General features: G+C 48.4%; 1 protein-coding gene across 2 annotated transcripts in view; it reads left to right on the plus strand.

The window, feature by feature from the left end:
• The first annotated feature begins 1637 nt into the window (after window positions 1-1637).
• Window positions 1638-27330, plus strand: part of Osp (myosin phosphatase Rho interacting protein outspread) — a 136235-nt gene continuing 110542 nt past the window's right edge. For both annotated transcript variants that reach the window (XM_077670542.1, XM_077670543.1), the window contains exon 1: window positions 1638-2459. In XM_077670542.1, coding sequence (XP_077526668.1) covers window positions 2328-2459 — 132 coding nt within the window. In that variant the 5' untranslated portion in view covers window positions 1638-2327. The remainder of the gene's footprint in view (window positions 2460-27330) is intronic.

Here is a 27330-nt window from a genome sequence, read left to right on the forward strand (position 1 = left end):
ACGCCCCCTAACACATTGTTCAAGATCATCCATGGTTCAAGAGAACACTGTACTTGCGTGCTACTTTCATCGCTTTCATGTTGCCTACATTTTGCCTACAAGACTGAGTGTACGTTTCGCCGTCTACCGGGAATAGGTGAAACCTGTTGTTGTTTTCGTCTCGCCGCCAGTTTCCAGGTAGCGCTGCGGCCTAAGCAGAAAGCGGAGCGGGCGCGCATAGCCCTAAGCAGAAAGCAGCGTTTTCTGTTTGGATCAGTCCGAAGACCGAACGTATCTAATCGAAGGACAACGTTATTGGTTATGGTTGCTGCAGATACTTTCAAGCTGAGTACGCTTAACTCTAAGCAGCGTTTTGAAGTGAGTTCTGGGCGCCGGCGACAACATATGCGTTGCGAAAGGGAGCTGAGATGCCATCCTTACAGGTTAATTGTTAAAGCTTCAAGCACCGCGTTCCAAAAAAATATGGGGAACGCGAACCTCTTGCGTTACAAGGGAGTCATCAGCCAATTATTTCCAGTGTCAGGCAATAACAAATAAAATATCAACGCCCCCAATCCACTTATAACCAAAGTACAACTTTGCCGGAAAGTTAACCGCGCCAAAGGGAAACCTTAGAAAAGCGTTGTAAAAAGCGTAAAACTACCTAAGTTTGAGGGCAGGAATGCCCGACATACGCGCCTGGTGTATGGGAGGTTGCGAAAGTGTATGCAACGCCATAAAGTGCCTTAACTGCTCGGTAATTGTTGGCGAGGGACTTTGAGTGATCCGGCACTCCATCCCTTCCGGCTTTCCCATGCACCGTTAAGCCGTCTGAGTAGCAACTGTTTGCCGGTAATTGGGTAAAAGTGTATGTGGGCCGAAACATAAAAGGTGGCCGCAAACGCTCTGAGCGCGAAGTTCACTCAAGCGCGACTCGTCTATCATATGAAACCCGACCCGTTCTCGCACCCCAGAGTGAACTAGAATGTGCTTTGAACGTAGCACGCTGGGTGTGAAGCGAAAAAAAAAAAAAAAACAAAAAAGTAAAGATTTTCTGATTCTGCAACCGTGGAGTAGTGCGCCAGTTTCACTGGTACCATCATCCGCGTTCACGTTAATATTGTAGAAATACGGACCTGGAGCGGTACGGTACAACTCGTCCGTCAGGTCAGAAATGGCGCTAAGACGTTCACCTTGCCTAGGTAGGTCGAAGCCGAATGGACAAACATATATGTTTCCGACGTTTCTCATACCTCTTATTGATATTGGTGTTAATCTACCGTTAAAATGTGGCATACGGGTTATTTGGACCTTCATGTTTGACGTTACCAATGACTGAAGAACGCTGCAATTGGATGTCCTGGACAAAACATACCGCGCACCAGGGAAACTACACCATTAGACGCCCGAAACCAAAACTGAAACTACAATATTTGCACGTTATAACTTTTGCACGTTATAACTTTTTATGCTTTTCAACATCAAAAGTTTTTATTTTTACGCCACTACTGATGATAAAAAATTGTTTTGTTCAACTCGTAAAGACCGCTTTTTTGAGCGCTGCAATCGCAAGCGATGGTTTTGTTTTGTGCGTATTTCAATAGACAGATAGCACTTGCGCGCGCGCGCGCAGCCTCCGCCCGATAGTTTCCTCCTTCCCAGCATTCCAAGCGTAGCCTTCCCTCCTCTCGCCGTCGACATTTTTTCGTCTTCGTTTCGCGCTCGGCGTTTTGCTTCTTGTCGCGCTTGTGTTTTATTTTCTGTCTCTGTGCCGTTTGCGTTTCATGCTCGAGGCGGCAGCGGCGGCGGCGGCTGCAGCAGCAGTAGGAGGCCCCGCGTAGCGGTACCACCTCTCCACTGGGAAGTGGCCCGATTTTTCAGGCCGCGTTTATTTCGGAGAGTCTGCGTAAAAAAAAAAGGAGCGCGGCCCGCCTCTTCGGAAGCCAGCAAGAAGAAAAAAGAAACGAGAACGCAGCGAAGTCGTCGACGCGAGCAGCCCAAAAAGGTCCAACCGAACGCCGACGGCGCTCTCCGCTTCGTCTCCGACGTGCCTTTTCCTCGGGCGGCCACAGGAGTGTTGTCGTGTGAGGTGTTGTGTGCCTGCGCGCGTGGCGTTTCGTTTTCGCCGCCTCGATCGCCGCAGCCGCCGACGTCGGGACGCTGTGCGAGTGTGTGCGTGTGTGTGTGGGCCCTGTGAAAGCGTCCCGGGTCGGTTTGGGAAGCATGACTGAGCGGCCGATTCGACGACGTGCCGATGTTTCTTGCGGCTAGTGTGAACGTCTCGAGGCCTCCAGCCGTAGATATGCGCGTTTCGGCGGGCACCTAGGCCGCGCGCCAGACCCACGGCGATGAATTCCCCTCTGAAGTCGGCCACGACCGAGTGCCGAAAGTTCGCGCCCAACATATTCAACAAGTCCAAGTGTCAAAACTGCTTCCGAACCAAGGATGCCCACTCCGCCGAGGCCCTCGAAAGCAACCGGGTGAGCTAGTGGTGTTTTTTTTTTTTTTTCTTTCTCGGTGTTGTTTGTGGTGGGGAGAAAAAAATGTTGTGAGCGGCGGCTTGTTTTTTTGCGCTGTGGATGCCGACCGACTGCCCTACACCACCAGCCTGGACAGCCTTCGCCGCCGCGTTCCGATGTTACCGCCTGCGGCAATCCGAGACTTCTCTTTCATATCTTTTCTTCGTTTGGTTTTTCTCGGCCGCCCCGCAGTTTTTCCTCATAGTCGAGTAGACGTTGCCAGCGACCCGACGCCTTTTCTGGTTTGAGCGCAAACTTTCAAGAACTTTTGCAAACAAACTTCGCGACTCCCGGGTGCGACATCTGAAATCGAAACGAAGCTTTTTTTTTTTTTGTTTTTTTCTTCCGCGCGGCCCCCGCGCGCTCCGATCAGCGAACGCAACAGGTGTATTACCCATTAGGCCTAGCGCTGCGAAAAGCGATGAGCTCGACTCGTTGGATCGTCGGGCCGCTTCGCATACCTCGACCGCATTTCTCGGGCGTTCATCTGTGAAGGCGTACGTTATACGTGCGGCTCTGTCGAAGTCTTTCGACGTTCGTCCTCGGTGACGGGAGCGGAAGGTTGACACAAATCCGCCGGCCCGGCTACACCGCTCGCCTTGGGAGACGAGCGCGTTCGCTGTAGCGGAAAGCGAACTTTCTGCTTTGAGAAACAACAACAAAAGAAGTGGTGGTGCAAAATAAATGTGCGGGTCGACGCGCAGGCAGAAACATTGTCCGTTACAGATGCGAAGTAACCTTTCGGCAGTCGTGGCCCGAACGAGGATATCGTCCGAACTCGCAACTCTGTTCGAACTGCGTGTCGTGGGGCCGCATTTGTGTTTGCAAACATTGGGAACGCAATTTCGAATGCATCAGATATGCATCAAGGTCTCTTCTATTGGCGGTCCTCTTGCCGACGACGACGACCTACTCTGGGCCGCTGTGTCGCCGTGCCGCGCGCGAGCAGCGTTCTGATTTCTTTTAATGTCGCGCTCCAGGGGCACTGATTAATGTTTGCCAAGCAGTGTAATTGCCTCCGCGTAATTGCTTTCGCGATGCCCGCATCGGAGTGGACACGGTTGGCGGTGGGAACTGGTGGTGTTTGAATCGGCCCCCTTGTTAGTGGCTGCTTTTTCGTTTGTGCTATGTAGATGCACAAAGCCAAGCCAAATCGCGTTACTAACCGGACTGTATGGACGTTTACTACAGGAACCGTCCAGCGTGAACGTTTGTTTATGTAAATTTAGCGAGCCAGTTGCAGTGAACGGAATACTTGTTTCTTTTGTCTGCGTGGGAAAATGTAGCAGGAAAATGCGTTGCCATATAACTGATGATAAATCAGTAATAAAATACGTTTGTTTGAATTAAAAAATGTAAACCTTCAGTAATTTTGAAAATGATGAGTGCGTGTACTTTTTGTAAATTAGGCGAAATATGAAAATATTTGAGTACGTTTGTTTAGCGAGGATGAGGATCTTGTCTGGCAATACTTAATCCCAGCTTTTTGAACTTAAAGAAATATTTGAGTCATGTTTTCACACATCATTTGTGATGTTGTGAATTCCTTCCTTGTTTCGTTAGCAAGGTAGTCCTCTGTACTGCTTATTGCAAACTACGTAATCAGCCATACTGGACCTTTTCCAGGCCAATAAAAGCGCTAATAGCAGAGAACACGAAAAGCACAATTGGTGGCTCTTTCGACCACGGCTGCTGGTGACGCTGCTGCCAATCACAGGGTACACTTGCGGTGATAGCTAAAAAGGCCTGCTTTGCGTGCACACTACGCTCCGCTTTTCTAACTTAATGCGCAAACGGTTGCACTTTGAGTGTGCTATTGGCAAAGTTTAATTCCTTCTCCAAATCCAGTGATTAACAGTCGAGTGACTAAGCATTCCGCTGCGTCCAACGAATACCGACTAGTCTCTGTTCTGAGTTAAGCCCGGAGTGTCTACTGCATCTATCAGAAGCAGGGGTTTGGACAGGAGCGAGCCACCAGAAGAAATGGCGGTGCCTGCAAGTGTATGTGTAGGGGAAGTCCTAAAAAATGTCCATAGGCTGTATTTATGATCTGGTCAACGGTCAGCGGCAAGTTCCTAACTAGTTTTAGATGTGCAATACTGAACGTTTGCACGATTCTTTGATGTGGGAATTGTTTCGTGATTTTCTTTTCGCTTAGGCATGACGTGATTACTCTTGACATTGTTGTAATACACAGCCTCACAACAGATGTGTTAAGCTTCCTCTGGTAATAATTCTGTCCGCATATTCTTCCTTTACTTGCGGCCGCATTCCAATCGATGTAAGATTGTAGCGATTGCCCGACACAGTCTCAGAAGAGCGATCTTCGTCGTGAAAAAGAAGGGACAAGCTTGAAGGGGTTAATGGGTGCATTATGTTTCGTAATCACCTCGGACGGGATAGTACAGCAGCATCCACCGCCAAGGGCAACAAATGTCAAAACACTGTTGCATTTGCAAAAACGTGTTGGTGGCAGCAATTGAAGCTGAGAAAAATGGTTGCAATGCCATAAGGGTGGGAATGTGGGCCATCTGTGCATGGTACTGGTAATCGGTTCCTTTTTCGTGGAAGTCGTGCGTTTGATTAGTGCTGAAGTTCGGATATACCTGTTCCGATAAGTGTTGCGCTTATTTTCTGGAAGCCTCTAGTTTTACAAATTAACCTGGAGCGCACCATTATGGCATCTCTCTCCTTGTTTCTTTGCGTGGGATGATTTAAGACTGAAGCATGCATAACAGACCCCATGTTATCGGCTGCACATGTCACACACCTGACTTCGCACTCACTGCACCTTGGTTAGTCAGTAGCTGCATCGTGGAAAAGTGTTTATTCTGCGATCTTGCTGCTGTTGACATTTTTTAACAATAAATACAAAACTCGCTAAGTATCTGCGTTGCCGTCAGCTCCCAATGTAAGTTTAAAAAAAAAAAAGGATGGGCTCGTGACATAGGAGTTGCTGTTTGAAATTTGCTGCCTTTGCCAAGTTGCTGGGCAAGAGGGGTAGATAAATTGTGTTGTTTTGTAAGCAGAGAGCTTAAGCTCTGTTCGTTCTTGCCATTTGGTACAAAGAACAGTCCAACCACACTGTTTGGGAAAAGCTGAATGCTCACTGGATTTCAAGAGTAAATCCTGGAGCGGTGCTCGAACAAGTTTTTCTTCATGTGTTAGGCAGTAAGGCAGCAGTAGATTCACAGGAAACACATTGATGTCTGAACAGCCTATCAATGCATATGTGATGGTCACTTTATCACTGGTGAGGACTGGAGTAGGTGCCTTCATTCGCAAGCTTTGCGCATGCATGAAATCCTACATGGAGCTGCAAATTTCTACTTTTTGGTCAGCGAACAGACCTTATCTCTTGTTCCTTAGCGCTCTATTATGCGTAGCTTGCAGCTTGTTGCCCGTGTGTGCATGCGATGTCACAAGCACATTATGTCGACTGCAGGAAAGCCCCACCTATAAACTTCCAACTGATCTCATCCAGCGCTGAGTGCATTTCTTCCGCAGTAAATATTTTATCAGAAGTGGTCGGCCCAACTCCCCCTCTTAAATTGAGCTGGATGTCTTCCACCAGAGTTTGCTCCCTAATCCAAGACGCTTGTTTCTTATTTCAAAGCGTTACTCCTATCACTCTTCTTTCCCTGGCTTGATGGACTGATTAAAGTTGTCTTCAAAGGTGCTTACCAAGTCCATGAGTTTCTGTGCCATGAGTCGTCACTGGCAGTACGCGTTCATTATATACCTTTCTTTTCAGTGACAATGTAGCCTACTGTTCATTATTTCGTAGCCCATGCTGGATGCTCCCCAGCCCAAGGTAATTTTAGGCCTGGTTTCCTTCTCATGATTTGAATCGCCACTGACTACTTGTCCAAGATAGTTACAGTTGAACCTGGACACAACAAAGGTGACAAAAATTCGCAATTTTTTCATTACATGCAAGTTTCAAGTTAAGGCTCGCGTGAATGAAGCAGAAACGAAACCAAAATTCCAAACATCAGTGGTGGTAACTCACCTTTCACGAAGTTATTTCACAATGAAAAACTGCGTGATTTTCGCCCGCTGTTTTCTCACGAGATTAAGTCTCTACACGGCACTTCCAAAGAAGCAAGGTCACTTACCCCCCTATTTCCATGTGTTTAGTATCACTTTGCCTTTTGACACTTTTTGGTGCCTTGACATGTTTCAAGGACCAATTTTCGTGAACTTGACGCTCTTTTCGGTACTCAGAATTGTTGAGAGGGTGCTAACTGTGATACTGTGCTGGGCGGCGACACTGTTTTGTTTTTTTTAGCCAGCGGAGTTGGCATTTGGAGTTGCGTGCTTGTATTGAAAAGACAAAGCTTTTCGCTTTCTGGCAGCAGAACTCATCACCGACGAACCACCGACATTACAGACATCAGTGGACATGCGTGATTACACATCAACCGGCAAACCTATCCCCTTACCAACACTGCACTCACGCATGGAAACGCACAGTAGTTTGCAATGCAGGCGAAATTCTGTAAATTAGTGCATTTCTCTGGCAGATTTTTTTTAGAAAAAGTGCAAAAAAGCTTTTTGAGTACTCTTCCAAAATCGTTCTTGGCAAAGCAGCAGCCAAAAGGTGTTGCAGTGCTACCCAGCGAAAGGACACCTCTTGCAGAAGCACTGGCTGTGTGGCCTCTTTGATGTGCATGCACGTCCGTTTGCTCACAGGAGTTGTTGATACGCCTTTGCTAAACAGAGAGTCCGATGCTGCCACTTTTTAAAGTGGTCCTAGTGAGCATAAGAATGAGTGGTCACCTCAGTGTGACTTGCTGTGGGGCGAATCAAAATAGTGCATAAAACACGAGTCTAAAGGGAGAGAGCACAGAAGACCAGTGACCATCCTGCATGTTCACTTTTTCTATTCCCTCTATCATAACATGTTCCGCAGTTCCCGTAACCAACTCATTCACATTAATGCATTGACACGCTCTCTGTTGGCGTGTTAGTGCTTGACTGCGGCTGTACTTTTTTTGTCCCTTCTTACCATCGTTGTCCCTTGCAAATAGTCGCAGCAGTGTGTGACTCAAGCGTATACCACTACATGCGCAGGCCTGGTTTTAATGAAGCTTGTCACATGCTTCAGTTCATGTCAGTCCACTAAAAAGAGTAGATAAAAGGCATTCATGTGATAAAAGGAGTCATAAAATGATAGGCTTCCTTAGAACCAGTCTCCACAATGTAGGGGTTTGTGCAGTTGTCACGTGTAGTAGCCATTTGTGATAGAAACGCTGATAAGAAAAAACAAGATAAAAGAAACGCCTGTCCGATGCATCGGAGACCGCTAATTCTACCGCTCACCCAGACCGCTTTAGAAGGGCTCGGCACAAACGCGGCCGACGCGACGCCGTTCGGTCTTTCTGTGCACAAAGAATGTAAGGCTTGTGCGGGCAGACGGACAAGCAGGGGGTTAAAAATAGGCCACACAGACAGTGTCTGGATAGAGGCAATCTTTTGCGTGCTGGTGCTGCAATGCTCTCAGACTGCTGCTCGTGTGGAACTCAGTCTCCCGTTTGACAGTGTCTTACCAGCCCGTAGCAAAATTTTTCAATTTTCACTATGCATTGGAGGACCGTACTGTGATATTATCATTGACTGAGCCACTTGCGGCATTTTGCTCAATTTTTAATGCTAAGTTGTTAACAGACTAGCATTTATTGTAAGGACTGCCGTGCTTTCTGCACAGCAAACCTAAGCCAGATATGATTCCATGAAAAAGAAACTTTCCATAATAAAAGGGGGGAGGGGGCTTCATCAGGCCAACCACATACAATTTCAAATACGTTTAGGGTTGTTTGTTTTCGGGTAAAACCAGATTTTACCCGATTCATACACCCCGAACATGTTTCAGGAGTATCAGGTTAAACCCGATTTCTCTCCGAACGAACCTTTCCCAAGTAGCGATTTGCACAATTGTGGCCTGATGGTCCACCAGTCTCAACAAATACTTGCTGGCAGCTAGCCCCACAAACACAGCCGCTGAACTCGTTGCGTATTGGCATGACTACCGCTCGCTACCCGAGGCTGGCAAATGCAGCACTGACACTGTTGTGCCTAGCTAATGAGTGTAGGGTTCATATTATATTAAAGGTTAATAAATATTAAAAGTTAATAAATGCTAGGTGACCAGGTGTACATTCACTAAATGCTGACCTTTCTGATCATGTATGTTTCAAGAGCGTTGTGAATGTTAGCTAGAAGAATACGGGGACGATTTTATCCAGTGCCTGGGGTGGTGTTCTTGTATCATCTGCAAGGCGCCCGTTTTGTTTTAAAGCGAACATTTGGTGTCCGTCCTCAGTGATGCTGTTGTATGCCAGTACGCACTGAAGGATAGCCAACTTTCTCCGACGATGATGATGGATGATCATGGGTGAGGTGAAAGGTTGTAGTGCTTCCCGTCTTTCTAGAGAGAGAGAATAACTTTAATTTGAATCCACTTCAAAAGGAGGATGTACAACTTCTCCTCTTCCTCAGGTGGCGGCCAGGAGCCCGTGGGCCCCAGCGGCACCCTCGGCCAGTTGGATCATTTTCTTCTGGATCTGGGGGTCCGTACTGAGCAGCGCGGTCTCCCAACTCAGCGGTCCCGTTATGCCGAGCGATGATAGGATCTTTTGTCGCTCCTTATATTGTTCTACCATCGTATTCGCGTCGTCTTTCCCTGAGTGTGGGGGATCAGCTTGTGCTATGTCATTTGACACCCTGTTATTGCCGGTTGGGCCCGAGCAGGCCCAGAGCATATGTGCGAGATCCGCCTTGGCTTCTTTACACCATTTACAATGTGCATCATACATTCCGGGGTAGCACCGGTTGTACAAAGCCGGATTTGGATACCTGTTCGCCTGAAGGAGTCGCCATGCCACCGCCTGCCCCCTTTCTAGTATTTTGTCCGCCGGCGGGTATTTGAGCCGGGAGCTTCTGTAATGGTCCAAGATTTCCCTATACGTTACCAATCTACCGCTCGCGGAAGGCCAGGGGTTCGAGGGCAGATTGACTCCGCCGTCAGCCTGTCCGGTTCCCTCCGACCCAGTCGGCGACGAAGGCGCCTTTGTTCTGCCGTCTCCGTGTGCACCGATACACGCGGACTCACAGACGCGAGCTCGGATTGTTAATGCTCGAGCTGCTTCGTGAGCGCGTTCGTTGCCCGGGAGGCCAGAGTGTGCCGGCGCCCATAGCAAAGTAATGGGATTCTTGTTCAGTCTACTGATTGTGCTCTCCGATAGAGAGAAGAGTATCTTTGTAGCCTCAAGCGACACGCGGCCTTTGGCGAAGTTCCTAATCGCCGCTTTCGAGTCACTGATAATCACGACCCTGTCTATGCGAGCTGTGACAGCCTTCTCCCCTATTGACAATGCTGGAGCACTGGTGGTGGCCGTCTCGAGGGTGAGTTGTACTGGTGTGTCGTCCTCGAGATGCCCGTCGGCGACTGCAGCTCCGATTGCCAGGGCGATTGCCACTTCCTCCCCCACCTCGGGGCTCGTCGTCCAGACCGAGCCGGAAGCGACCAGGTTTCCCTCATGATCCGCCACCGCAGCAGCCATTGCGCCGTATCTGATCGGCGATCTTCGCGTGATTTGATAGTCCGCAGCGTCCACGTAGTAAATTCTGTTTACATTTGTCGTGCCCGCGTTGGGCTCGAGCTGCCTCTTAAGAGCTGCCGCTCTGGCCGCTCTCCTCGCCACGTCCCTCTGCGGGTGCATGTTTGCCGGGAGAGGGGGAATCTTCAGCACCCCTCTCGTAGCAATCGGGAGAGAGTGTTTCTCTCCAAACTGCGACTCGTAGCGGATACCGAGAGAAGCCAAAATGTGTCTGCCCGTCCGGCTCCTCGAGAGTCTCTCCGCTTGCGCTATGCGTTGCGCTTCTATCAATTCGTCAACCGAGTTGTGCAGCCCCATGGCCGCGAAAGTTTCGGTCGATGTCGTGATTGGTATGCCCAAGGCCTGTTTGTAGGCTCTTCTCATCAGCCTATCTACTTTCTCTTTCTCACTTGTGAGCATATTGAGGAATGGCACCACGTACACCACGCGACTCACGACGAAGGCTTGTACGAGCCTAAGGAGATTCTCCTCCTTCATTCCCCGATGCCGATTGGCTATGCGAGAGATGAGTCGGGTCGTCTGGTGCACGCTACCCTCCAGCGCTTTGATAGCCTCCATGTTGTGCCCGTTCGCTTGGATCCTGAGCCCCAGAACCCTGATGCTGTGGACCACGGGAATCCTTAGTCCCTCGGCCCAGAGCTCAATCGGAGGACTTCGCTTAGCTGCTTCCATCGCGCTCTTTGTTTGCCTTCTAGGATTATATAATAGAAGCTCGGACTTCTGCGGCGAGCAACGCAGACCCTTCGGGGCAGCGTATTCTACCACCGCGTCCGCGGCTCTCTGCAGTCGCTCCTGGATCTCTCCATCGCTACCGCCTCCGGACGACCAGATGGTAATGTCGTCTGCATACAGGCTGTGTTCCAGCCCCTCTATGGAATCTAAAATTCTCGGGAGCCCGATCATAACTGCATTGAAGAGAAACGGGGACAGGACGGAGCCCTGAGGCGTGCCCCTGCTCCCTATCTCTATGACCCGATTCTACTCCGCCCACGACCAGGCGTGCCGTTCTGTTGGACAGAAAGTCCCTAACGTAGTTGTAAGTCCTGGTGCCGACCCCCAGGCCCTCTAGACTCTCCATAATTGCCTCGTGCTTGACACTATCAAATGCCTTCGTCAGGTCCAGGCCAAGAATGGCTCTGGTGTCTAACGGCGAGCACCCTTCTCCGTCAAGGATTTTATGCTTGAGTCTCAACATCACGTCTTGAGTGGACAAGCCCGGTCTAAAGCCGATCATGGTATGGGGGAATAGATCTCTTTCGTCCATGAGCGCGTGAAGTCTGTTTAGGACTACGTGTTCTAACAATTTGCCCATACACGACGTTAGTGAAATGGGTCTAAATAATGCTTCCCGTAGCCAGAATCGAACTTGGGTCCTCACGCTGTGAAGCCGGCATCTTTTCGATTGCTCCTTTTCGACATGGTCGAAGCGAATGGTCGAAGCGAATGCAAAGCAGCAGGTACCGATTCGCGCCGTACACCCCAAACCCAAGCGTTGGACCTCTGGAGTGCACACTTTGCTGTGGGTATTCTAGCAAACTGGTGCGCACCTCCGGAGTAGCTCATACTTGCAGTGGGGGATTGGCCAATTAAAGAATCCATCACGAGAATGCTTCACGTTCATGCATCGTCGTCGGTATATGGAGCTGTGCAATATTTTTTGCAGTGCTTATTGTTCTTGGATAAATTCATACTTTATGCACACCTTGCACACAGCCGAAAGGTAGCCCTCGTAGATAGTTTGTTTGGTATGGTAGCAGTGTTCTAGAAATAAGGTGTCGGAGAACGGCGTTTTTGCTTCCCATGAGTCGGTCTTGTTTGTTCTCTGTAATTGAACTGCTGGTAAAATAAACTGTCAGTAACCAGTTCACGTGAAGCTATGCTACCTTCCCGTATAATTCATTCCTATATAATTTGTATTTATTCGTAAGCGATGCATATTTGGCCGTCATTTGTTGTGATTTGAGTCTGCTTTGGCATCCGCATTCTTCTCTTTCCTCTGACCATAGTTTTATGGAGATGCTGAACCTTAGACTTGTTCTTCATTGCATTTTGAAGGATACATATACGTTAATCCTGTTAAAGTTTTTGAGCCTCATTTTCGTCATAACATATGGAACACTGAGTACTGCACCTATCTTTTTCCAGTGCGTAGCAACGGCTCATCTCTTCTAGCCTTCTGCTTTGACAGAAGGCCCTTCGTGCTCGAAATTCTCCGACAGCATATGTCAGCCTCATGACGGTGGTCAGCCGTGCGCAAAACAACTGCTGCGTCTTCCATTTTTCACATGTGACGGGTGGAAGCGAGGTGAACGCAGTGGTCGCAGATTGGAACTCCCGGTGGACTTCTGAAAGGTCGGCATTTAGGAACGGACTGACAGACTACAGCTGGAGGTTTGACTGGGGCATTTTCATCCGCCACAAGTGGCTGCAGCGAATTGGACTGACGTGGAAGGACGACACAGGCGGCAAGAGAAGCGTTCTGCAGAGAATGAAGCGAAGTCTCGCAGACTTTACAAGGATTCCTTCTGTTGTAAAAAGCCATGCCAATCGCTGGGGCAACGAGTTTATTGCGGGGATATGAATCCCAGTCTGCGTTGAAATCATGTTAATTCATGTGCAGAGAGTATCGTTACGAAGTACCAGCTAACTTAATGCGATTTGTTATCCAGTGAAGGTTTTCTAATAAACAATTAACCGTTGACGCCATTCTGGTTTACGATTACCACTAGTGGTTTTCTGCCTTTTGTCGCCATTTTGGTGCGGCAAAAAGAAAGTGCCTAGAGGTACGGTTTGAAGTACAATGAGCTTTCGTTAATTAAGATGAACTCGAAGAGACTGTGAGCACTTGTTCGTCTCATCACAGGTTCAGCTTATCAGAAGTTCCCTTAAAAAAATAATTAGCAGGAATGCCCAGCTGCATCCAAATATGATGGATAAAGGGGGGATAGACGCAAACCTACACTTGGAGAAATGACAAAAAAGCATTTATGTGCTGGAACTGGATAGAAAACCATGTCTTCAAGCACCCTTGCTTGGTTTCAACCAGTCCATGATGGGTGGTTGACGCTGCTGCTGTGCGAGTAAGCACACGTTCACAAATGCCCCATTACCCATCGTTGAATTTTGTACTTGCCCTCACCTTATGCAAGGGGACTTTAAAGGGGCCATGAAGACAAAATACAACCTTGTTTAATTTAAAACAACTAAGCCCCAGTACCTCATTCAGCTTTATTTCAGTAATGAAAAAGGCATTTCGAACGAAACAAAAATGCAAGAAGTATTAAAAATCTTTCAAAGTTCGCATCATAAGACGTAAATGGGCAGGAGTGACGTCATACGGGCCAGCACTGAAAACGTAGTTTTTAGTCGTCACAACAGCACTCAAGTGATATTATCATTATATATAGAATTGTAATGTAATAAATAATTATATTATTTATTACTTTATCATTTATATTATATATTTTTATATATTTATATTATACACTATATATATGAAATATATTAGTTTTTTTTCATTATACTATATATAATTGTAAGGCAATAAATTATTATATAAGATATATATTGCAGTATATGCTGACATTATATAGATATATATATATTAAAGAGAAAAGGTTTCTGGCTATAAGTTTAACTGTACGATAGAGAAGTCACATTGAAAAACATAACAATATTTATTTTAGCGTTTCGACCAGGGGCCGGTCTTTGACCCGTCGAAACAATATTGTTGTTTTTCAAGTGACTTCTTTCTCTGGGTCTATTCGATTCAGCCTGCACCTTCTTGAACCAGTTCACAGCGGTGCAAAGTGGGTTCCGCCATCGGCGGAACCAGCCCTGCACTTTTTTCGTCTGCTTCTGCACCTCCTCGGCAGGGAGTGCAGGCAAAGCCGTGAACCCGTCCTGCACCCGTCGGCACCACCGGTGAATCGAGCGGCGTGGTTCACGTGCCCTCCCTAAGCTGACGCGACGCGAAGCAGTGGTGTTTAGGCAGCTGCAAACACGTGCGCTGATGACGCCAGTAATAGCTAAACACATATGCCCGGAGGTGTACCCCAGTGATGTGTGTGTGATGTGCAAGAAGGACAGGGCCACGGCGGCCCACATCCTGTGGGACTGCAGAAGACACCCGAGCGAGGCCAGTGCAGCAGAGACGTTCCCGCCGTACCTTGTCAGTGCGGCGGCGTGCAAAGACTACGTCATACAACACATGGCCGTCCAGCAAGTGTCGGACGCCCTCGAGCTTCAACGCCCGAAAGTGTCACCCCCACCCGGGGGTAGGCATGAGTAGGTGACGGAAGCCATGTGGCCGGTTGACACGACGTGAGGCCGCGTCGCGTTTGCAGGACAAATAAAGATGTTTTCTCTCTCTCTCTGGTTCACGTGCCGCGAGCTGCACCGCCTGAACTGGTTCACGCGGTGCAGGTGAAACGAATAGACCCTCTATCTATCGTGTATATATATATATATATATATATATATATATATATATATATATATATATATATATATATATAATTATCACGTCAGCACTCTGGGGATATGATCAAACAATGCTAGAGGCACCACTACAATTGTCCAGTCATGCTTCTTGGAGGTGGCTTCAGTGGGCGGCTACCAATCACGCAAACGAGATTCCGTGATGTCATAGAGGAGTCGTCGAAAAATGGCTAGGGTAGTGTCACTGAATAAGGTTATCTAGTGACTCTAGGCTAGGGCATTGCCACTGCTTCACTGGTTTTACTAAATATCTCCATTTATTTGTTTGAAGCTTGCGGTACCATTGGTGTCATTGATATCAGGACAAGCAGTCTTTCTAATGAACCAAACTTATATTTTGTCTTTATGGCCCCTTTAAGGGTACTATAGACGACGATGATCATGGATGTCAGTACCGGTGATGAGCCGTGATTTCTTGTATGTAACAACTCTTTCTCCGCCGGATCTGGAGAGAAGGGATTTGGTTTCCCTGGAGATGGTAGCCAGTCCCAGCTGGTTTAAGCCTAATTCCCAGCTGGGCGACGGCGTTCCCTGGTGGGAATTTGGCCATAAACCAGCTGGGACCAGCTACCTTTTCTTTTGGGGAGTATGAACACGTTAGGAAATCTACTGAGCGTATTGGTAAGTTCAGCTATAGGAGCTCACGTGCATTTAGTGGGATAATGTAATTAAAGGAAAGATTTGAAAGCTGAAAAATTCCGGGCCATCTCCACGAACTTGAAACCTGGGGAAGGGCGAAGCATGCAGTAAGTATATTCTTGGCGCCTTGGCGTTTTTACCCACGGAGATGAAACCGTTGGGGGGTAGAGGTGTACAGCTTTGCCGTAAAAGTCTCTCGTCTTTGAAGCACGAAGCTCTCTAGCGCGAGGCGTAAACGAGTTTCCCGGTGTTTTAGTTCCGTGACTACATGAGACGACGATTACGATGACGACAGGAGACGCCAGCAGCCCCAGCCCCTACGGGGGCTTCGCTCCTGAAAAAAGGTAGGAAAGAAGTTGCCCTGTGGTTGGAATTGCCGCATATAAAACCCACCACAAACACTGTTCTGGCGTAGTGCCGCGTCCGGGAGATAGGTCTCGGCTGGAACGATGACGCTTGTGTGGTGATAAGCCGTCAACGACAATTCCCAACCTCGGAGTTCGCCGGGCAACGACCCAAGCCGATGATGAGCGGGTACCGACGTACTGGGGGACGGCCCCCCGCAGTATAGCGGCCATCGCAAGAGGTCAGAGCCCAGGGCTGCGGCCGCGTGGTCGGCGAAGACCGCAGATCCGCGAGGACGAGGTCGGTGACCTAACTCTTTGCCAGTCAGAGCTCAACCATGTGCACGGCCTCGAAGAAAGTCATTGCGGTTTCCGGTGGCAATGGCGGCGCAATGCGGTGGTTAGCGCGCTCGGCTACAAATAGCTAGCGGTGGGGCCCGGGATCCAGTCCTCGCTGTGGGCTCTTTTTTGTTTTTTTGCGTGAGTGGCTCAGTTTGCGAACAACGCGGAGTCCCAAAATGGGCGCAGCCAGACAGCGTGACCAGAATATGTGGGCGATATTCTTCCTGGCGGGAGATTCAAAACAAGGTCTCGGGGCCTTCATAAGTTGGTGCAAGGCTGCGCAGATTTTCCCCGAACAAAAAAAAAAAAAAAAAAGTAGTCTTGGCAATGAATTTGCGCCAAGTTGTCGAACCGACTTTAAAAGGTGTTTGGTGTGAAGCTTGGCCTCCGTCCGTAAAGATGGCTTTGCCGCCTTGTACAATGAGTGAAGCCTGATCATAAAAGAAACAAAAATCTCGGGCCATCTGCACTAATGTGAAACCTGGAGAGGGGCGAAGCATGCAGTGTATAAGCGTATTCTTGGCGTTTTTGCCAACGGAGATGAAAATGTTGGGGGTTAGTGGTATACAGCTGTAAAAGTCTTGTGTCTTTAAGCACGAAGCGTTCTAGCGCGAGGCCTAAGCGAGTGTCCCGGTGCTTTCTTAGTACGCGTTACGAAGCGTTCTAGCAAGAGGCTTAAAGGCGTGCCCCGGTGTTTTAAGTGCAGAGCACTTTAGGGGCTCGCCTTGTCGTCGTAGCTCGCTCGCTGGACTTAAGTAGAGCCACGCGGCGTTCCGTCGTAGCGGCTGTCGTCGCGGCGTAACCCAGAGGCATCGAAAGCCAAGCGGTTTATATAGTCATAAGCGTTCGAAACTCGTGAACCGCTGGCGCTTGTCGCACATCTTCCCGTTTTTTAGCGCAAAGAAGACTGCAGGTGCATTTGAGGCAAAATATACGTAATTAACCGGCAGCGCGCCTGCGTTAATTTAGTTAGGAACGCTCATTGGGTATGTTTTTACGATAGTAAGCGATAAAAAGTGGCAGTCCAACGCGGGCATGTGCAAGCACAAAAAAGAACAGACCTGCCGCCGGCGCAATTTCAGGCAGGGGGCAGGCGAGCACTGCGAAGGCGGTAAATTTGAATTGCATTGGGTGGTAGCAGTGAGCGGATAACTGTGCTACAGCTCATTATGGCGAATCACTTTCTCTGCACTTCCGTCAGCTTTCACTTTGAGTGGAACGACTGTAATTTTTTTGATCACGCGTTACGTTCTAGCCCGAGGCGTAAATGGGTGTCCCGGTGTTTTATTACCGTGACTGCATGAGACGATGGTTACGACGACGACATGAGACGCCAACAGCCCGAACCCCTAACAGGCTTCGCCCCTAAAATTGTTTTTTGCGTGTTTCGCGACATCACACACTGTGCAACGCTAAACTCAACTGCAAAAAACTCGGCGACGTAACTCACGCGTCCTCCAGTTGTAAAAGAAAGCTTAGTGTTTTTTTTTTCCTTTCCTTTTCGTTGAGGGGAGGTATTTGGGTGCCGTTATTGTATCACGACTCTCTGATGGCTGCGTGGTTTTCGCGCGATGAGCGTCGTAATTCTCTCGCATTAATTATCACCTTTCACAGCTGCCTTTGTTTACTAATGAGCGTGACGCATATCTTGGCACTCCTCAAGGCAGCCTGTTGTTCTTTCTGCTGTTCACATATTCATGAATCGCGCGGTGCGCATCCCGTAGCTATTCTCTCGCTGTTATTATTAATATTAGTCGACGCGGCGATCGTAGCGAGTCGTGTCGCTGCGGGACGCAATTATTTATTCTGTTCAGACGATCGCGTAAACAAGAGTGCGTGGGAAGGGTCGCGTGTTTGTTGACCTGCCGTTAGGACGTTGTCCGCACTCCGTTGTTTTTGTCCTTCATTCCTCCATTGTGAAACAAACTATTTGCATTCCAGGGTGTGTCGTCCGATTCGCAGGCGGCGAAAATGTTGTGTGCCGACTTACGGTTAAGCCTCGGGAATGGGAACAGCGCACGCACGCCGCAAACGAAAGCGTCGCCCGTGCCGACGAAATGCGTGGCGGAGTTTGGCGAAAAACCGAGCCGAAGTCGGTTTGGGGTGCGGAATAAATTTGGCGGAGTCGAAAATAGGCCGTGAGCAGTTGAAACGTTGCGAGGAAGAGGTGTAAACAAGGTCGAGCGTTTACGGGAAGTCGTTTCTGCGAGGCGGCGCATGCGCGGTCACCTTGGTACAAATAGGAAGCTGATCATCATCATCGTCGACGTCGTTTTCAGAGTTAGGAAAGGCGGCGACGAACAAAACTTTTTAGGCTGCAGGACGCCTAGGCGTCCTGACTATAAACGCCTGTGGGCGTCCCGCGTACTACAAAGAAGCAGCTACTGAATCGTCATCGCCATCATCATTGGCGTTAGAGTGAGAAAAGTCGACGATAACCGAAGTCTTCAGGCTAGGGCGCCCGGGCGACTATGTGCGCCTTGCTGTGCCGCACCCGTTACAAAGGGAAGCCACCGTCACCACCACACCACCATTATCATCATCATCATCATGTCGTAACTTCGTGGGCAGCAAAAGTAGCCTGCATCGATGTAGACTCGAGACATCGTCATCTCGAGATTTCTGCTTCACAGTGTTCGCGGAGGACTGAACATCAAGACGCCCGCGCCGTGTCTGTAGGAAAGCTGTCTACACACGGTAGGCTGGAAAGACTGCTGCAAGCTTTTCTATTTCTTCGTTCTATTTTTTGTTGTTGTTGTTATTATTTTGGTGTGCTGGGTGCCTTAGTTCAGCTGCCTTATCCCCGAAGCGATGAATTACTTGTGTCCAGATCGCAGCAGTGTAGTGTTCACTATACGCGATGGCGAGTGGCGACGAAGGCGCTTGGTTGCCTTACCTTTTCGTTACACCGGGACCTTCGTTAAATCCGATATAAACTGCACATTCGTCTCCCTTTCCCCAACGAAGGGGGATGCAAACGGGGGGAGTTGGGAGCTGAATCCGGGGGAGTGCGCTGTCGCGCGGCGTTCCGCGGTCGGGTGAGTGGGACGACGGCCTCTCTTGCGCGCGCGTCCTTCATCGAACGTCGACGTCTTCGGGTCGCGGCATGGGACGGGACCAGCGCGCAGCGCGTCTCCTTATCGGCTGCTCGCGCGCGCACGCCTCCCAGATCAGAGTGCATCGTAATCGCTTCAACGCGTGCATATTGCTATCTGGCTCCGTCGCTTGCAATCTACTTGACGTCTCTCGCTGATTAGTTAGTGAAGAGTGAACTGGGGAGTCGTCGCGTTATTTTGACGGCGCTGGAAGAGCCGGGTGGCCTTTGGTATTCCTGGGGTGTGTTTGTCTCGTGGCCTCTTCTTGCGGGCCGACCTTAATGCCTCCCCGCGAGTACACGAAGAGGCGGACGACGACGACGGTGCAGGGGCCCGGATTCCTCGTGGCTGGCGGATGCGTGAGCGTGCGTGCGTGCGTCGGCCGTCCCGCGAGCGTAAAAAGAAACGGCCCACGCGCGCTGCGTGCCCGAAGTTGGGTCGTCGGTTGACGGCCGTTCGTTTATCCGAGCCCAGGGACGCGCGCCGCGGCGCCCCCGTGAATGGCGTTGTTGGGTACAGCGAAGCGAAGTTCAGTAAAAATTTGTTACAACGAAGTCGCTTCCCTGCTGCGACGTCCTCTATATAAGGAATTACGGGAGTACAGAGTTACTACGGAGTGTAGCGCGCCGGGGCGTAATACCTGTGCTACACGAGCGTTTGGAAGGACATTTCAGTCGAATGACCTTCGAAATTTGAAGTGTCATTCGAACTGGAAGGAGTTCTGTCGATCTACACGATCATTCTCACAGGCAGTTGAAGAAAAGTTTCCGCGTACGCCCGCCATGTTTTGGTGTCGCCACTGCTGTCATGTTTCGTTCTTGGCGAAATTTTAATTTTAGAGTTAAAATGGGCAAAAAAGCAATTATTAGTGATCAAATTGATAACGATCTACAAGCGGGCACAAAACATGCACAAGTTAGCCAGTTTCTTTTTGTCTTTTTTCGCACCGACGGTGTTGAGAGTACCAAGTTACCTCTAAACGTAGAGCGAGTGACAGAAAACGAAAACAAGTGAAAAATTATGAAGATCTTGCACTTCAAACACAAAGTTTTACTCGTAAATAATTGTTTTTTTTTTATTACGGCTTGCAGAAACTGAGCCCGAGGGTACGACCGTTCGTGTTTCAAAGGCCTTTGAGACTCTCAAAGGTCAGTTGTCGTGCTCCTTTGACTCTAATGCCATTTTAACCAAATGCCTTTGAAAAACGTCGTGTAGCAGCTCAAAGGTGTCGTTTGAGTCAAATGGCATTCGACTCAAAGGCCTTCGAAACGCTCGCGTAGCACGGGTATAAATAAGGTATGATTTCCGTAATCATCGAAATCGCGCAATTTCTCTTAATAATAAGGGTTTGCACAGTTTTCATCTTTTATATATTTTCAGTTAGAAGCGAGACCATTTGTGCTGCTTGCTGAGCCCAAGTACGCGGGTTCGATTTCCGGCTCGGCGGCCGATTTTCTCGGATGGAGGCGAAAAGCGAAAACGCCCGTATGTTAGATGTTTCGGCGCGCGTTGAAGATCCCCACGTGGTCAAAATCAATCAGAAGCCCTCCGCTACGGCGCGCCTCATCGCCTGCGTTGCGTTGGCGCGTTAACCCTGCAGTCAATCAATCAATCAATCAATCAATCAATCAATCAATCAATCAATCAATCAATCAATCAATCAATCAATCAATCAATCAATGTTTTTCGATTATGGCTTAATTTGAACTAGCTGAACGTCGTATTGAATTTTTTTTTAAACGATAGTGGGACCGATGGCGTCCTGTCAAAAAACTAATGCATTTCCCCGTAGACCGGTTGGTCGACCGAAAAGCTCTGATAAGGCCTCTGGACACACGGCGCGGCTGCGTGAAGCCGGGCTTCCATTGTGTCAAGACGGTTACTTGAACGTCGCGATAAAGGAACGGTTCTAGACAAGACAATACACGCGTCGATTACGAAAAAGGAGTACAATAGTGTATACCTTTATCTCATGAACCACGTATCAGTGTATACATTTAGATCGTTCGTAGACGCGTTCACTTTAGTGCGCGAGAAATCTTCGCATGGGCTCGTTCTTCGTTTGCCATTTGAAAGGTAATTGAAGGTTTGACTATCGATAGGACGCACTTGCAGCGAAAGTTATACACACTTTTAGCTTTCGCGCTTCTCTCTGCTCTATTTAAGAAGGGGTGGTAGTTTTAAAATCAGAGCATTTATTTCAGTAACTCACGATGTCACCCGCGTTGACGTCCGTAGACCGCACCGTCGTTGTCCCTACTATATAAAAAGGAAATACTATCCGGCGCCAGGTTTCGATCCTTCGACCGTGCCGGCGGAACGCAATGTACATGGTGCTCTAACTACTGCGCCACAAAGCCGACACAGAATGGGACGCTATGAACGCGCCTTATATCGTTGACTCATTCAAATTACTGCTGACGAGCGCTCTCTCGTCAGGGCGATTCCACGAGAGAACGAACATGCGTGTACACGACCATTTTTTGTTCATTCTTGTTTTTTTATTATATATGCGCGCAATATGGAAACCCCCGAAAATCAAGTTTGTTTTCTCCTGAGGTGCGTAGTTCGGGAGAAAAAAATGTTTGAATGTGCCCGGAGCGCAGCGGTGGTTTCGGCAACTGCAGATTTTTCCAAGTTTGCGTCTCTGTGTACGTCAAGGAGTACAAGGGGTGTGTATAAAATGTTTTGGGCCATAAACTAGACCAGAATGCTAATCCGTGTAACGCAAAATCAGCGTCCTGCAGCGAACAAAAAATTTAAAAAAAAATCGTGAAATCGGCCCAGACGATAATTTGTTAGTGTTTTTGACGCCCCCTACTACATTTCTTCTTTTCTGAAAAACTTGTAAGTCGGCCATTTTATTGGCCATACGTATCTGAACGCATAAACAAAAGATGGTGTTTGTAGAACATTCAGAAGTACTAAACAAAATTGAATAACTTCGGCTCTTTTTCAGAAATTGCACAAATTCAAAACTCAATATAAAAAAAACCCCATACTCGATTTTCTTCAAAATTGCGAAAATAAGACTCCTTTACTTGGACAACAAAACTGTGGAAAAACATGTTGCATCATTTTGTTGAGAACAAAGTTATAAGGGGCCAAACTTGGGGCTCGCGCGACGCGTCTTGGCGCGCCGCGGTAAGTTCTGGCCGCTGTTGCCGGACGTTGCGCGGGTGTACACGGGCGGTAATTCATATTCCACTGCCACATGCCGGCACGGTCAATCTCTTTCCAGTATTCCCAAACGAAAAAAACTATTCTGAAGATTCTTCTGTTTTTTTTTTTTTGCCCGCCTCTGTTTCCCTAATTTGTTCTTTAACGAGCTAACTTTCTGGCCGATACCAGCTCGAAAGCGCTCCTTTGCGAACGCCACTCTTCTTATAGGGAAAGGAAAGAAGGATTCGAAACAACAGGAAAATTTTTTCCGGTGGTTATATCGGGTAGAAGTGGTAGGAGTGGTCGAAATTTTCTATTATTATGGCGCTTCGGTCACAGCACGAGTAAATTACTGAAGGGATGTCAGTTTTTTCACAAGAATATTTATTCAAGCAAAAAGACACAAGTTTGGAAATTGGCTGTCAGACTATCGTGATTAATTATTTACAGTCAGGAACACAGCAAAAGGCATACGTGTGGGAATACAACTCAAGTAAAATATTTATAATATCTGCACCACAGCTTCCTCGGGCGCTCATACAGTCAAGCACAGCCACTTCGCAGACGTGTAGTTTGCTCTGGAACTTTCGTACAGCTTATATTTCTTCTTGAAATGGCTGGCTGCACCGTCACTAACGTAAACAACGTAGCTGTACACAGGGGCACTTTCTTCCAGGCATTCGTGCACATTGTGGAGCGAGCGCATAGCATGCATGTGCGGTATCGTGTTGCATGTGATCGCTAACTACTGCGAAGCTCTGAACTGATTTTTTTGTAGTTACAACGCACGTAAACAGTGAAACCTGTGTTTTGTGCCAGTGGTACGACTGGACTTCATTTGGCAGAATAACTGTCCAATTTTCAGAGAAGTCGAAGTGCAGTACAATGCTTGATCGCCGTTCGCATCTTTTCGCTTCGTTTATGGCAATGGCCTGGGTCCGCCTAATAGAGTCATGGGAAATCCACTTGGTGACCCATTTGCCTAGCTCCTTCACGAATGCAGCTGGCGGTAGACACTTTTTTATCAGAGAACCAATTTCCCATACAGCGTATGTGACGTCTTCTTCGTCCGAAACGCCCAAAGCGGACGTGGTAAGGTTGTCGGCCATTGGGAATTGCCGGCACGCGCCCAAGAAACACTGCGTCGATGGTGAGGTGCAAAGACAAAGCTCCTTTAAGTTGCTCATTCTTCGGTCAACCCCTGTAACATTTTGCACGGCCAAAGCAGACAGGTCGGCATTCGCACAATAAACGCAGACGCACACTTCATGCTGGGGTGAGTGCAAGACTTGGGCGGGAAGGAACTGTGGGTGGGTGAACGGGTCACACTTTGTTTTTTCAGAACAACATCCGCTAGGCTTCCCCTGCCACATCTATTAGGATAAGAGTGTGCGGGTAGTCGAGCAAGCAAACACGCGCACAAATGCACGTGCAAACACTTAGGCACAAACGAAAGCATCCACCCATGAAAAAAAAAAAAAAAAACTTTTAAGGGGAGGAGTCAAAAGCAAACAAAAATATGGCAAGAGTAAAGCAAAGGGAAGCATCCGTTGAGAGCCCATCATCCAGTGAGTTGAAGGACAGAAAAGGACGGGGCAGTAGCCTCCCCTTACTGCAATTTTCGTACGCAAGCGTATCAAAATCGCTAGTAATACTGTAATGTACGCTTCGCCTTTGTGATATGTGACTAAACAATAAATATGCGGCAATAATATGACAAAACCGGAATTTAATAATACGTCAAGAAGCCAGGTACCCGTCCGCACCTGATTCTCATTCCAGTAAAATAGGTTCGCGTGCACGTGGCGTCTCCCAAAAGCCTCCTACGGCCTCGTAAGCCGTGGTGCAGGTGTTTGTTTCCTGGTTAGTTATTTTTAAGGTCGTTCTCTCATGTTTGCCTCAAAGAAGGCGGTGGGATACAATGTACTGACGCCAGCGCACCATGCACCACCAGCGGAAATGCGCCCGTCGTGGTGGGGAAACTGATTAGGGTCTGAAGGTCAATCCATTCCCTCCCTTGTAACTGCCCGAGCGCCATCTGTTTCGGTTGCCTGCGCATCGGAGGAACCTTTGTTTTTTTTTTTGTTTTGCTTCCCGCAAAACACTGGCGCCGCAAAGGAGCGCTTTCGAGCTGGTATCGGCCAGAAAGTTAGCTCGTTAAAGAACAAATTAGGGAAACAGAGGCGGGCAAAAAAAAAAAACAGAAGAATCTTCAGAATAGTTTTTTTCGTTTGGGAATACTGGAAAGAGATTGACCGTGCCGGCATGTGGCAGTGGAATATGAATTACCGCCCGTGTACACCCGCGCAACGTCCGGCAACAGCGGCCAGAACTTACCGCGGCGCGCCAAGACGCGTCGCGCGAGCCCCAAGTTTGGCCCCTTATAACTTTGTTCTCAACAAAATGATGCAACATGTTTTTCCACAGTTTTGTTGTCCAAGTAAAGGAGTCTTATTTTCGCAATTTTGAAGAAAATCGAGTATGGGGTTTTTTTTATATTGAGTTTTGAATTTGTGCAATTTCTGAAAAAGAGCCGAAGTTATTCAATTTTGTTTAGTACTTCTGAATGTTCTACAAACACCATCTTTTGTTTATGCGTTCAGATACGTATGGCCAATAAAATGGCCGACTTACAAGTTTTTCAGAAAAGAAGAAATGTAGTAGGGGGCGTCAAAAACACTAACAAATTATCGTCTGGGCCGATTTCACGATTTTTTTTTAAATTTTTTGTTCGCTGCAGGACGCTGATTTTGCGTTACACGGATTAGCATTCTGGTCTAGTTTATGGCCCAAAACATTTTATACACACCCCTTGTACTCCTTGACGTACACAGAGACGCAAACTTGGAAAAATCTGCAGTTGCCGAAACCACCGCTGCGCTCCGGGCACATTCAAACATTTTTTTCTCCCGAACTACGCACCTCAGGAGAAAACAAACTTGATTTTCGGGGGTGTCCATATTGCGCGCATATATAATAAAAAAACAAGAATGAACAAAAAATGGTCGTGTACACGCATGTTCGTTCTCTCGTGGAATCGCCCTTCAGCAGTTGCCACAAGTGCAACAACATTGACGTAACGCAAACTACTTAACGTCTTTTGTTGTTGTTGTTGTTATACGAATTTTATGTCGTACATCGAACAAACTTTTTATTTCGGTGCGGCCCCTTCGAGATTTCTTTGCCTTTTTTTTCTGTTGGAGTGCACGGATACGGTGAAGGCTCATGAGCCTTCACCGTATTCGTGCGTGTGTCTATACACTCGTGCGCCACCCGCGCCTGCGCAGTGCAGTGCGCGGGCGGTTGGTGCACGAGTGTAGAGTGCACTCGATTTGGTGGTAGATTAGCGCGCTTACCGAAAATTGTGGGTTTATTTCTTTCGCGAAAGAACTGCGAGAACGTTGCTCCTGGGCAAGGTCGCACGCACCCGCACAGACTCAAAATACACTGATCAAACACACGAACAAACAATTCGTACACCTGCTGACTGCAGAAGAGCTATCGAGCGAACGGGCGTTTTCATTTTTTGTCCCCCAATATCTCGGAGGCACAGAGACGCTAGTCTTCTCGTAATCTTATCATTGTCTTAGCTTCAAGGGGTAGAGAATAATAGGTGAGGCTGATAAGGTGGCAGTATCAAGTGGCAGTTGTGAGTGCGCGGACCCATGGGCCCTCCTACATTGCGCTGTCGACAAAGGAACGGGCGTATCTGCGCGCGGGATAACCCTTCTGCGGCCATATCACGAGCGACGTGAGAATGTACGGTTTTGCCGCGCAGTGTGATGCGGGTTCACCACTCCAAAATTTGTCCTCCCGTACTTGAGTGAAATCCTTATCTTTGTCGATAGCTTTCTAGGATCTTTGGACGTATACGTTAGGGGCGCTTCGAACACATTCGCTTTGCTTTTCTTCTTATTACGCGGGGTAAGGCTTTCCGATTGTTTATTTTTGGATTTGTTGTACAGAACAAAGATGATTTCGTAACCATTGGTGCACTGATTAAGGAACCGTCTGTTTGGCGTGTAGTTTTAGCAGATAGCTTGCTGGCATGGCCACTGTTGGCTTCCATCCGCTGATATAGTAATTCTGGAGGTCCTGGGTTCGGATCCCTCCCGGCGGGCGTGGTTTTCTCCACTTTCTTTCTTTCAAAAATCTATTTGCTTTCATTGGCTTTCTTGGCTGCGTACACTTATTTCTGTCTTCATTCAACGGGCCCCTCATTGCCCGTTATCCGCTGACTCTTACCACCCATCATGCTCTTCGCCGGCCTGCCTCATTCCTCTCCTGGAGGTTTGTCCAACGCATTTCAAATTTCCCGCCTTGGCACTCGCGCTCTCTGCCTGAAACTGCACCAGTGGGATCTGTATGCAGGTGAGCTCCCTACTGAGCTCAATAATATCCCCAGTGCACTTTCCTTTCCTTTCTTCCACCTAATCACTTCTCTCTCTCTCTCTCTCTCTCTCTCTCTCTCTCTCTCTCTCTCTCTCTCTCTCTCTCTCTCTCTCTCTCTCTCTCTCTCTCTCTCTCTGCGCTTGCTTTTCCTCCCGCACATGCCGGCGTTGCAGTGCCACTTTTTTTCGCTTACGATCGTAAAAACCAACCCAACGAGCGTTCCCAACTAAATGGACGCGGGCGCTGCCAGTTAATTACGCATATTCTGCCTCAAATGTACCTGCAGTTTTCATTGCGCTAAACAACGGCGAGATGTAGTACAAGCGCCAGCGGTTCACGAGTTTCAACACTTATGACTATACAAACCCGCTTGGCTTTCGAAGCCTCTGGGTTACGCCGCGACGACAGCCGCTACGACGGAACGCCGTGCGGCTCTACTTGGGTCCAGCGAGCGAGCTACGACGACAAGGCGAGCAGAACTTCAAAGGCGAGCCGTAAAGGAAGAAGCGGGGAACGAGGAAAGCCGCCGGATTGAACTCGCATGCTCAAACGATCCCGCGGCCGGCGGCGGCTCTGATTGAGGCTTCGCTGCTCCGCTAAAAAAGAACGCGAACGCAGCGAGACCCCGCTGCTGCTACCACTACTACTATACATGCAAAGGTGACGGGCGACACCTCTGGCCCGCCCAAACGGGCGCGCACTTTGGGTCGTAAAACACCGAATTTAGAAAGCCGAG

This window comes from Haemaphysalis longicornis, unplaced genomic scaffold, assembly GCF_048455015.1.
Source record: "Haemaphysalis longicornis isolate Haplotype H1 unplaced genomic scaffold, Haemaphysalis longicornis Haplotype H1 scaffold_5, whole genome shotgun sequence".
Taxonomy (NCBI): Eukaryota; Metazoa; Arthropoda; class Arachnida; order Ixodida; family Ixodidae; genus Haemaphysalis; species Haemaphysalis longicornis.